This window comes from Cryptotermes secundus, unplaced genomic scaffold (assembly GCF_002891405.2).
Source record: "Cryptotermes secundus unplaced genomic scaffold, Csec_1.0 scaffold239, whole genome shotgun sequence".
Taxonomy (NCBI): Eukaryota; Metazoa; Arthropoda; class Insecta; order Blattodea; family Kalotermitidae; genus Cryptotermes; species Cryptotermes secundus.
The window spans coordinates 1,014,949-1,028,202 of record NW_019734314.1 but is presented as its reverse complement, the minus strand read 5'-3'; the positions used below and the strand labels follow the sequence as shown (position 1 = coordinate 1,028,202).

The 13,254-nt window shown below is 37.5% G+C and overlaps 1 protein-coding gene across 1 annotated transcript; it reads right to left on the bottom strand.

Moving 5' to 3' along the window:
* Positions 1-6,416: 6,416 nt before the first annotated feature.
* On the bottom strand, positions 6,417-12,978 carry LOC111868534 (transmembrane protein 205). The gene is made up of 4 exons (XM_023859247.2): positions 12,422-12,978; positions 9,794-9,984; positions 8,497-8,660; positions 6,417-7,361 (listed from the first exon to the last, which is right to left on the bottom strand). The coding sequence occupies exons 1-4, from the start codon at positions 12,694-12,696 to the stop codon at positions 7,074-7,076; spliced, it is 918 nt and encodes a 305-aa protein (XP_023715015.1). The 5' UTR covers positions 12,697-12,978; the 3' UTR covers positions 6,417-7,073.
* Positions 12,979-13,254: the final 276 nt, after the last annotated feature.

Sequence of the window (13,254 nt, the reverse complement as noted above, 5' to 3'; positions counted from 1 at the left end):
ATTAGAATGGATCATAGAGAGATAGGATGGGATGGTATGGATTGGATAGATCTGGCTCAGGATAGGGACCAGTGGAGGGCTCTTGTGAACACGGTGATGAACCTTCGGGTTCCATAATATGCTGGGAAATTCTTGATTAGCCACAGAATTGGCGGCTCCTCCAGAAGGGCTCAGCTCCATGAGTGAGTAAGTAAGTAAGTAAGTAAGGTCAATTACCGTGTTCACAAGAATCCTCCACTGGTCCCTGTCCTCACTCAGATCAATCCAGCCCATACCACCGCATCCTATCTATGTAAGATCCATTTTAATATTATCCACCCACTTGTGTCTTGGTCTTTCTAGTGGTATTTTTTCCCTTCTGGCTTTCCCACCAATATCCTATATGCAATCCTCTTCTCCCCCATTCGTTCTTCATGCACTGCCCATCTCATCCCCCTTGGTGGCATCCTTCTAATTATACTGTGTGAAGAGTATAAGTTATGAAGCTTTTTCATACACTTGTATGTTCATAATTAAATCAACACACAATCTGATGTGTTTCTACATCACATTTGCAGATACAAACATGCTGCTCCTCACAACTGGAACATAATTAAACCACAAGTATTAAAATTTGATGATATTAACTAACTAATTTTAAGATACAAGATCCTTATATAGGCATGTAGTATTGTGAGTATGTACAGTATTTCCAATTAATGTTGATGAAATCTCTGATAATGGCCAACAGAGATAAAAACATGTAAGGTAATTTGTGTGTTCACAATAAACTAATCACATCAGAAGGAATATACACTTTTTACATTCATTCCTGTCTAAAATTCCATGCTTGTGGATTACCCATGAAGAAGGCGCTGCTGAATTATGTCAGTATACTGCATGTGACCCCAGTAGTTTGTCTCATAATTTTGTATATATTTGTGTTGACTCATATAATAATGGAAAATGTAAAATGTATTTTTCAGTATTACAGTTCCAGTAAATGATAAAGTGCACATTTCTCTGTTCTGTGTTTCTCTGCTTCTAACTGTATGCTTACACAGTGTCTAATTTCTTAATAGTAGTATTTGTATATTTTGATAAGAATAACCACTGTCAGATAAGAATTCCAGCTTCCTTGTAAAGCAAATTTATAGTTGGAATGTGAGTAAATTGTTTTCTCCCCAGTTCATTTGTTTGATACATTGTTGATGATGTAGGCCAAAGTCTGAAGGTTTCCTGATAAGAAACAGAACAGTGGTTATGCAACATAAAATAATATGTTTTATATCTTTGTTGGAGGGGAAGTTTGGGTGAGAATGTATCTCTTTCAGTGCCTCTTTGCTGTAAAACTAAATAACTAGAGGTAACGGAAAAGTTATCTGTGGTCACTGGCATTCCATGACATCTGTTTTCTCATGAGGGGTGATTCAATTACAAATACCAAGTTAACCTAATAAAGAGTTCTGTCCTCTGGGATATCATGCCATGTAATCTGGAAGTCAGCTGACGTTTCAGAGGAACATGTTGCCTGCTTCTTCNAAAAAAAAAAAAAAAAAAAAAAAAAAAAAAAAAACAGCATGAAGCAGACAATGAACACAGCTCTCTCAAACTTTACAAGTGCTTAGTAAACGTATGTAATTTTTCAATTGTTTTTATGTAACACCTGATAAATATCTTTGAGAAGTAGAGAATTAATATTACTCCATTATAGGCAGTAGTGATACCATCTAACAAACTCTTTAACAACCGACTTGGTATTACTTAATTTAAATACAAGGGTTGGAACTTTAATAGTGGCAACATTGCTGTAGAGACGCCATGCAACGGAACCAAATAATGTCACTTATACCACACGTTAGTTACATACCTACCTTACCTCAGAGCAAATGGACTCTCCCTTCCCACATCACGCGCATGCACAGGAACAAGAAGAACAGAGCCTCATGTTAGCTGGCGGTCTAATGTAGTGTTGTCACGATGTTTTTGAAACGGGAACAATGGAGTTGGATAAAGATTGAATGTGCTAGAGGCTGTACAGCATGACAGTGTCATCAAGGTCTTCAAGAGACATGCGGGGAATCTGCATTGCCTTACAGAACATTAGCAAGGTGGGTAAAAGCCTTCAACGATGGACGCCAAAATGTGGCAGACATGCGTTGGCCAGGTTGTCCTAGTGTCATGCTCTTTCCATGTTACCGGAGAGTGATTGACGCCACACGATTTGTGAGCTGGCCCGAGAGACAGGATTAGTGCATATGACTGTGCTTCACATTCTGAAGGAATGTCTGGGCATGAGAAAAATTGCATCACAATGGGTTCCTCATGATTTGACGGAAATGCAGAAATGGCTACGATAAGACACTGCTCGTAACCACTTGGAGCTATGAGCGTGAAGGAGACGCTTTCTTATGCCATATCATTACACTGGATGAGACATGGGCCAAATCGTACGAACCACAAATGAAACGCCAATCGAACAAATGGCGTCATTATGAGTCACCACTAAAATCAGAAGTTCGTCAGAACCCCAGCAATGTGAAAGTTATGGTGATTCTCGTGTACAACTGTGATGGTGTTATCCTAACCCATACCATTCCCTGACAGAAGACCATCAGTGCGCAGTATTACTGTTCATTTTTGGAACACAACCTGCGACCAGCTTTGAGAAAGAAGCGGCGACACTTTCTGCAGAACCCACCTATCATTTTGCAGGACAATGCTCGGCCGCATGCAGCACAAGCTGTGGCTGATTTGTTCAGTCGATGGGGCTGGGAAGTGCTATACCATCCACCATACTCCCCAGACTTAAGCCCTTGTGACTTTGACTTGATCCCGAAGATGAAGGAACCACTTCATGGCATTCGCTTCAGAACTGTTCCAGAGATTCTTCATGCAGTAGACCGCTCCATTCGAACTGTCAACACAACAGGTGCTGCTAAAGGTATCCTACGACTTCCACATCACTGGCAATGGGTTGTACACAACGCTGGTGACTACATTGAAGGACAGTAAAACTTCGAAACATGCCTCTATTTTGTATCAATTGTAAATAAATAGTTGCCACTATTAAAGTTCCAACCCTCGTAATTGTTTTTAAACTTTGTGGGTCCAATTCTTATGCTTCCTAAGTCTTATCATTGCAGGGCAGGCACTTGTTTTGAAATACTGGAAAAGAGGTGTGTTTATGATGTGGCCCATTGATGGGTACATAAGGTACAATGTGGCCTCTCAGTGATTTGAAGTTGGACAACCATCTTCTAGTATGTGACAGCCAAGGTTAGGAAGTGGACGTATGTGGAGTCTTTAGAAGTTGGCAGAACTGTTATTGATTACAACTGAAATTATGCAATATTTGGATATATTTCTTTATTTTATACATTCTTCATTTCATTACTTTTATTTACAAGTTTGGAACATGAAGATTGGTGGTACTTTTATGACTGAAAAAGAAAGTCAGCCCATTGATTTTTAAACAGAGCTGTGCTTTTGTACTATTAAATTAAGCATCTTAATCATTCTCTTCGACATTTGCACTGTAAAAAAAATTATCATACATCAGAACTCTCACATGATTAATGTCCAGTGAAATGTATAAATAAACATACACAGTATGAAATATATAATACTGCACATACAAATGATTTAAATATAGTACAAAAACAAAACTTTCAGTTAACATGCACAAAACTTGAACTACATGACAAAAATTAATGTTGCACACACCTCGATGTAGAAATCTTCAGACATGGCTTATACTTTTTTACTTAAGATTTTTGTCTTGACTAGAGCCAGCAATTTGAAGGAAACAGTTCTTTCAAGAATTACCATAGCTGTGAATTCATTCTTAATATTTTAAGTGACTTCTGAGATTGAAACTAGTACTTTTGGAATTCATAAAAATTTGTCTGGACTTTTTGTGTAGTACCATTGAAGGTTTCATCACAGCCCAAGAAACTGTTCAGCATATTATCTGGCAATTTTTGTTGCATATCATAACCCATGATGCCATATATTATAAAGAAATGAAAATAAACCTATGTCCAAACTGATGAAACTTAAAAGCTAAAACTAGCACTGCTTAAGTTTTATATTTATTGTGTCTCATTCAAGGCATTTTGTTTTCTTATTCTTTATCATCCAGGAATAGGGGATCTTAATCAGCTGGCAGCTGGATTTTAACTTGATTGTATTCATATTGTAAACACTGTCATGCTAGATGTACTGAGGCCTGCTGAACCTATGCATGCAGCATCATAGTCATGTGCTGTGTCACAGTATTATGATGCACTGATAATAAGAGGTTAATAGACTTACTGTTTGATATTATAATATCAGTTTTTCTACTGATATTACTGCATTTTTTCTTTAGTGCAGTTTTTATGAGAGAAGAAAAAGAAGAGTGGAGAATTATTTAATTTTATGTCTATCTTTCAGATATAAAAATTTACAATGAATTATTCTGTTAATATTAATTACTGTTAAGATGCATTTCAGTCTTATTACCAATTGTAGTTCTGTGCTACCTAAGCCAGTGTCACAGAATATCAGCAAAACTTACAGTGTGGGGAAAAAATAAAACACCTTTGATCTACAACAGTCGTTAAATACAAGAGTAACCTCAAAGATACTGCATCAATAGGAATAGAAACAACTCTTAAATCTTTGTGTTTTATGCAGTCATCAGTAATGTGTTTATATACAGAGCTGATAATATTTTTAAAAATAAACATAAACTGTAATTAATTTTATAAAATAAGTACAGTTTAGTCAGCATCTCAAAGATATTCACCAGCAGTGAAATAATTTGCCTCAGAGCAGACTCATGCTTTTAGTACATAATAATTGATGGAAGTTCTGGCAAGATGATTGTGATTTCCAGTCTTATCAACTTCAGAATTTTTGTATATAATATGCTATGCTTAGGAATCAGTAACAAGAAGAGCTGTAATTTCCAGCCAGTGAGGCAGAGACATGGTCTACAGTTACAGAGAAATTAAGTCACTTTTAAGACATGAAAGCTGACTAATCTCATCTGTGTTTGAATTAAAGAATTACTAATGGGGTCCAGTTTTAGTTAATTCCATTGGTTACTTCAAGCAGAATTCCAACAATTATAGAGCATCTCCAGTTTTTCTTAATGAGATGCAAGTCCCAATAAGTTTGGGAACTTGGGTTATGTATGATATGCTCTCACACAGAATAATGAGTTCCATACAAGTCTTGATGACTATTGTAGCACTACTTTCATACCATTTTATCACTTGTTCAGCATTGAAACAACTCAGTGCTACATGAACATGTTGCCATTCATGGACAAGAACTACACAAGAAATTTGTTACGCTGAAGTATTTCTGAATTATCAGTGCTAGTGACCTAATTGAATAAGTTATTTCAAGGGAAAAGTAAACCAGTAGCATAAAAGTAAGCCATTAATGTGTCATGACACTGTAAGATGAACCACTGGATACAATTATTTTGAAGTGAAGGTATGACATGTACTATTCATACTCTGTATATGTCTTCATGACATGAGTTATGTTTTTACCTATGAAACATTGTATGTGGGGGGCACGCAGTAGCGTAGTTGGTTGAGGCACCATGCTACAAGCTGGAAGTTCACGGGTTCAAGTCCTGATGACGTGGATTTTTTTCAGTTGACCTAATCCTTCCAGCTGCACTATGGCCCTGGAGTCAACTCAGCCTCGCAGAAATGAGTACCAGGAATCTTCCTGGGGGGTAAAGGGCGGCTGGCACATAACACTGACAACTTTTTTTTATTGCTAGTGGGGTGGAACTAAGTCCCTTGTACTGTGGCCACTTCTGGCCTATTGTACTAGCCCCAGATAGGTGAGGGTGACTGTGGAGCAATTGGTGGAATCAAGATTGACAGGGGAAACCGAAGTACTTGGAGAAAACCGCCCCAGCGCCACTTTGTCCACCATAAATTCCACTTCACCAGACCTGGGATTGAACCCGGGCTGCCGCAATGGGGAGCCAGCAACTAACCACTTGAGCTATGGCGCAGCCTTAAGGCTGACAACATTACTGCCATCTGTGAGCCGATTGTCTAGAAAATGTGGGAACCTCAACATCTCACAACCCTGTGGGCCTTCACGGCCTTTTACAAGGATAGCTTTACCTTACCTGATACTATAATATAATTAGAGGTGTTAGTTCAGGCTCATCATGAAAATACTGAAGTGTATGCATAATAAGATTCCTCACATATATTACATAAGGTGTTGTGTGTTTTTGATGTACACACCTGTAAATGCAGTGCTATAAAGAAAATTATTTCTTTAACCAAATATTCTGTCAAATGGTATACTGAAACTCTTTTTTTCTGGTTTACTTTCGCCTCTGAAATATAGAGTATTCATTCAGTAACTCCAAATATAAACTCACTAGCCATTTTAATATCAGCATTGTTCCATTCAGATTATGAGAGCCAGGCAGCTAAACGCGATATCCATGATATCTGGCAAGATATTAAAGATGTGCAGTATAGCCTGACACATGTGGTGGGAATACCATTTGCAATCAGGGCTTGATTTCTTGAAGATATGCCAATATCAGTGGTCTGATATATCTTTAGCAGGAACAAATAAATCTGATGCAATTCTTAGAATTTATGTAACTGTATTCAAGAATCATAAACAGCATTTTCTTTAAGTATATTCCTATTCCAAAAGTTTAAAAATCAAGCCCTGTAATTTGCTATCACAAAAGATGGAAATACAATATTAACATAAAAGGAAAGTTACTTTTAATTATAAATGTACTTTTTAATATAAAAAGACGCTTTTCTTCGCTTTGCTAAGTTCATGTTGTTTTATGGCTTAATTTTATTTTTTAAATTTTATAAAACATGCAACTTTCCTTCCATGTATTAAGATCTTCTGTGACAAATATTTAAACATCATCGTGATAAGCTTACTATAATTAAATAGTTAAATAAATAGACCATTAAGAGGATGAATACTTAATCATAACAGTCAAAATTAACAGTGAATGTGGGTGAAGTGACAGATCTACAAATGCAGTCCAAATACTGGGTACCCATACAGTACATCCTATGGAAGCACTGGTGTTAGAGGACACTCAATTTGTTGGCCAGATAGAGCAGGTGCAACACTGTGCAAGCCATTGACATCAAGTTGCCAATAGCAATGGACATATGAACCTTACGGAAAGCCTTATGAATTTTTATGTAGTGAGGGCATTTTGCCAGTGGGCCTGGATCATGTCGTCCAACCTCCAGACCAACTCCTGCTGCCTTCTCCATTGCAATCTTGGCTGCAATGAGGCTCAGGAGAGGCGGAGCCAAGTACAGGCGGATCAGTAGCTCCACAAGAAAGCACAGAGCCATAGCACCAACCTGAAACAAGACTGTGACTATGTACATCCTGAAATGTGTTCATTACAGTGTACAAGGACCTGCCAGCTTAATCTGTCAAACCATATATAGTAATTCCCTCTGAATGGATATATGTTAGTGAAATCTAATACACAGTATCCTCCAGATTGATTTGGCAAACAGAAATGTGATTAAAATTGTGTTATATAAGCTCTCTGTTAAGTGTTAGATCCTGTATGCACATGCCTGCCATTCACAGTTTTGCATATGACTTAAAATGGTTAATATAAAAATATATGGTGTGTAAGGCAGCTTGCCCCAACACCTTACATTCTAAACGCATATTTGTACCTTAATAGACAGTGTAGTTTTTGGGACTGTCACAAATTCTACAGCATCACATAGTCATGAATTTCATTTGAATGCAGCTTTATTCTGCAGTAACGTTAATTTTGAAATATGGGATATAAAACTGTTTTGAATTCTAGACAAAATATTAGGAAAAAAGCATACATAAAATGTCATAAAATTCCTTAAATATGCCTTGAAGTTTTTAGTCACCTAAACACCCAGAACATTGCACGTAATACAATGGATTACACCTATGATGTTACTTTTTTAACAAGGCTTATCTGCATTCATTTTCAGTTTATATCATGAAAATATGTTTCATAACCGTTTCATACAGTAATTTTAACTCTGTGATTAGCAATAAGTGGTTCATTTTACTGCTCTCAAGAGAGCAATAGGCTATTCTTCAACATTCATTAGGTCATCATTCTATGGATAAATCTCACAGTACAGTCTGTATGAGTAGAAGGTAAATGTAAAGTTGACCCTGTACTATATTAATGAAACACCATGCCAGAAGATATACGAGGGAGTGGAGGTATAACTCCACTATTCTTGACATCGGCACTAGATGGAAGTGAGCGATCAGCTTCATGCCTTCGTCTCTTTACCCCTATGGTACCCATTGGATAGGGGGATGGGTAGGCCCTATAGCACCTGCCGGGAATTGAACCCCAGCTATCCAGTCCATAGCCCACCGATATTATATAATGACTGAGCTATCCCGGCTCCTTACACATGATATGATTGGGCAGAGAAATGGTACTTTACTCAGCAAACATGGATATTGCACTCTGTAACTTACCTGGAGAGCCACATATGCATCCCATGTACCAGTAGGATGAAGTTTGACAAAAATAACAAGGGTGACAAGGCTCAAGACGCTGTTGAGGCCAAAGTATCGCGGGAATAAAACTTGTTGCACTTCTCCAAATGTGTGACGGGGCACCGCAAAGTACAGTGACAGACCTGCAAATTATAAAAACAGCATGTTGTTATTGTGGTTATGAACTTAAGGTGGAACCACTGCAACTCACACATGTACACTGATGCAGGTGTGTTGCAAGTGCGTGTGCATATACACAAAAATTAGAGACCTAACAGAGGAAGAGTCCACAGTCACAGAAATGAAAACTGAATTGCATTTAATTCCGGGTTCGATTCCTGGCAGGGAAGAGTTTTTTCTCTACTTTAAAGCCCACCCAGCCTTCTAGTGTTGAGTTTAGGATGTATGGAGGCTCCCTCATAATCTTTATGGCGTGGTCTTTAATTAATTACAAAATGGGATAACTTTATCTTCCAGTTTTTGGCTACTGGATGAACAGTAATGTTTGGAGTCCATATATTTCATTTAAATAGAGATAAAACTCTGCTGAAAAAAGAAGACATCAGAATGTGACTCCAGGATACCAAGTGTCAGAGCTTGTTCACATCATTAAGTATACCACTAATCTGTTGCAAATATTATTCTAAATCATCAGTTTCAGACATACTACGGGCATCTTGATATTATTTTCATATAAAAGTAACATGAAAAAGTTAAATAGTTCTGTCCAGTGTGACTGGTTAAGATTTTCTTTTTCAATTATTCATGCCCTTACATATTTCGGTCTTTAGAGACCATCTTCAGAGGGACACCTTTACATCAATACTGTTAGAAGCCACCATTACAGTATATGTTCTAAAAATTAAAATATATACATACAATATAAACAATATACAATTGGCTGTAAAATTTGAAGTCTTTACAACTTCAGCGGCTGTTCCAATACTTTAAAATTTTTATAGTTGGTTTGTTAAGATTCTATTGGAATTTGTAAACCAAGCTGTAGTTGTAAAGACTAGATTTTACAGCCAATTGTATATTGTTTATATTGTATGTATATATTTTAATTGTTAGAACATGTACTGTAATGGTGGCTTCTAACAGTATTGATGTAAAGGTGTCCCTCTGAAGACCGAAATATGTAAGGGCATGAATAATTGAAATAAGAAAATCTTAACCAGTCACACTGGACAGAACTATTTAACTTTATCATAATATTAGTGTGATGGACCTGAATGAAACAAGTAAAAAATGTAATATGGTTTTAATATGTTACCTGAGACAAAAGTCATCCACATTTGAGCTCCAAAGTGCATCATGAAGGCAGACAGGTAGACCAGACTGATGAATGGTGACGGTTTTATAAGAGCATCACTTCTGTTCTTCATTGGATTCAACAGCATTGCAATAATGGTCACTGCAATGAGCATAAGCACGTGTGCTGGCTGTGTTGTTTGAAACAGAATTCTGCAACAGAAACAAAAATCACTTGTTATGTTTTGAGGTTAAGTTACTTTCATATTTGTAGCTGTGTTCAAAATTCACTGAAAAATCAGGTGCGTAAAATAATTCTGTAAGCAAGCACTGCATTAGTTTATTTATATTTTCTACATCATTCACACTGTATCTCTTTAATAAGTACTGAAAGCATAACTGGATTAAAAATTTGGGAATGCTAGAATGGGGGACAGTGTGCATGCCCCATAAACTTTGCGTTTTGACTCCAGTAAACAAATGTTAGGAAAGCAAAACTGTCTTTCCCCACTTATCTCCCATGATATGAGTTAATGCACTCCTTGGTACAGACGTTTTCTTGAAAAGTTTATAAAAAGAGATCATTGCAGAACATTTTAAACTGATAATAAAATTATTTTTATCTTTATATGTAAATAAATTTTCACCTGTGTAATTGAACATTACATATTATATACACTCTTATACAATATTTCATATTCCTTGTAATGAAAGGATATTGCTAGGTAAAAATTTACACCTTATGAACCCCATATATTCTTGTGACATTTCATGTACCATTCCTATTCTGCAAGTAAGTGGCTATGCTTCAAGCTGCAACAGAATATACTTCCACTGACTAACAGCAAGGTTTGACCTTCTTTCTTCATATATTCCTAACTAAGGGAGCCGGGATAGCTCAGTCAGTATAGTGACTGGCTACAAGCCAGAAGACTGTGGGGTTGGAGTCTGAGTTCTGGTAGGGTCAAAAATTTTCTCTCCTCCATGTCATTCAGACCGGCTCTGGGGTCCACCCAACCTCCTATCCAATGGGTAGTGGGGGCTCTTTCGTTGGGATAAGCGGTCGGGGCATGAAACTGACGCTCACCTCCAAACGGTGCCGAGGTCAAGAAAATGTGGATCTATACATCCAATCCCCCATACGTCTTCAAGGCGTAGTGCTTAATTAGTTAAGCAGAGGGACAACTTTACCTTTATAAATTTCTAACTACAATAATGGATAAGCATGCAACAGTGAAAGCTGGGAGACGTTTGTATGGATACGTTTTTATGAATTAAAGCCGAGGAAGTCCATTACAGTCTAACCTCTACAGCAAATAAAGACACATACTGAATGGAAGTGACGTATTTTGAACCTTTACTATTTTTTTTTTCTCACGGCATAAGCAAGGTTACTGACGTCATAGCAACGGTTACCGACGTCCCCCAGCAACCGCATGTTGCTGGCCAGCACGTAGCATGAAAGATGAGGCAACTACAGCAAAATCAGCCATCAGAGACAACAAAACTTCGCATATACGAACCGTGATTTCATGTCCCACGCTCTCATTTCACTTCCGGTTTTGTAATACGAAAGTCTAATATGGAAGTGTGTTATAATTGAGGTTTTATTGTAAGTACTGCACATAATTGTTACCCGTTTTTATTGTTTTTGATACTACAGTAATCGGTGTGTCTGAACATCAGAATTTGATGTCCTGCAAAATAGACATACTGAGAATAATAGATATTGATAACATTATTTACGCTCTTACGGTTATTGTAAATGGTGCTCGATGTGTTGGGGTCCAATTCCGTTCATTAATTTCTTCCTACTACCTATTCCAGCGCAATCAACATTATTCTTGCCTGTATACTCGCTTCTGTATCAATCGTGTGGAATGAAAACGTTAGAATGTATGTCTTAAATTTATAATTACGGCATATGGAGATCGTACGCAAAAGCTATCGTGTAGTCTAATACTTTCTCTGTTCCTCTGTTCCTAAAAGACTGTTTTCGAATGATGTTATCGGCATATACAATTTTTCGTGCCGAACGTGGTGCATATTTTATTATATCCGAGTCCTAATCCCTACATCGAAAATGTTCTAAATGACAATTCTGCAGTAGTAGGTAAATGTCCTCTAAACGTTTCGTGATATAATGACGTAATGGAAAATAATATATCAACCTTTTTTATATCAAAATTGACTTAATATAACCACCAGATCTGATTTCAAATTTTAGAGATCATAACAAAAATATTATTGAAAATTATAATGTATTTTCAAATCAGCCTGCTTCCAAAACTTTTGACAGACACTAAGATTCATGACCTACGTTTCAACTACAGGGCAATCTGCAATATGTGCAGCTTAACTTAAAAAGTACTTATAAGATTTCGTAAATTTCGAAGGGGGAAAAATACCATCTTTTCTTTAAATACTTTGAACGAAATGTATAATGTCTAGTAGAACTAAAACGAAATATAACATTTTTTGCCAAAAAATAAATGGGCCCTGCTAGACTAATTTATTAGTCTCCACAGAAAACAGTGTGTGCTCCACGTGTGGTACTTATTTTTCAGACAGGACCTTTTTAAACATCCCTTTCAAATCCCATTGTATATTGGTGCATTTTAAATACATTATTTTTCGCTTTCTTTCTTACTTGTAGGGTTTTGACTGCTGCCACTTTCCAAAGCGGTCGTACAAGGCCCAAACCATGACACGTTGTTTCTCCGTTACTATTGCCAGAATGTCTCTGTAGAATGTGGAGTTGGTCTCCGGATGTTTACATACTTCTTGCATTGTAGCGACGTGGCTACTGACCTCGGTCTGTTCCTGCGTCGCGTGCCTCACTTGAGTGACCCCTTGTGACTGCATTTTGTTCTCCTGAACAGCCCTGATGTCTGTTTCTTCACCACTTGTCGATCGAGCACACATCTCTTTTACGCTTGAAAGTTACAGCTTGTCACAAAATCACTTGTCACTATATCCCTTCTAGTTGTTTCCCACGCTGCTAACTATCGACGCTGAGACAGGCGAGAAACACCTAATTCGGAACAGTTCGGTTGGGTTGTGTTAGAAACCTAAATTAAAGAATTATTCAAGAAACTCGTGCAAATTTCAGCTCTGCGTTGAGCTGCCACCTACAAAGAATCAAGACCGATTACTTCTGACTCCCAACGCCACCTATCACATAACTGCGAATGCACTGTGGACTGGCGCCCGAGCTGCCTAATATATCTGTCCGTTTCCCCCACTACTTCACAGGCAATGACGGCCAGCAACCGGCGGTACGCTATCTTATCACTAAGCTTCAGGCCTGTGCTGTTCATTATTGCACAGTTAGCAATAAATGGTCGCAGGTGAGAGAATGTATGCTGTGCTTTCAAATTCGTTTGATTTCCCCAGGTGTGTGCAATAAAATTAATTTTGGAAGCTGAAAGACACGCGAACTGGACTGCAAATCTAATTATGGGCACTTTGCAGCGAAAGTGC

What these genes read in the sequence shown, in the direction of transcription:
- LOC111868534 (XM_023859247.2), bottom strand. Translation starts at nt 12,696, where the DNA reads ATGTGTGCTCGATCGACAAGTGGTGAAGAAACAGACATCAGGGCTGTT. An exon ending in GTGGATGACTTTTGTCTCAG is followed by an intron (nt 8,661 to 9,793) that starts GTAACATATTAA and finishes TATAATTTGCAG; the next exon opens with GTCTGTCACTGTACTTTGCG. An exon ending in ATGCATATGTGGCTCTCCAG is followed by an intron (nt 7,362 to 8,496) that starts GTAAGTTACAGA and finishes GTCTTGTTTCAG; the next exon opens with GTTGGTGCTATGGCTCTGTG.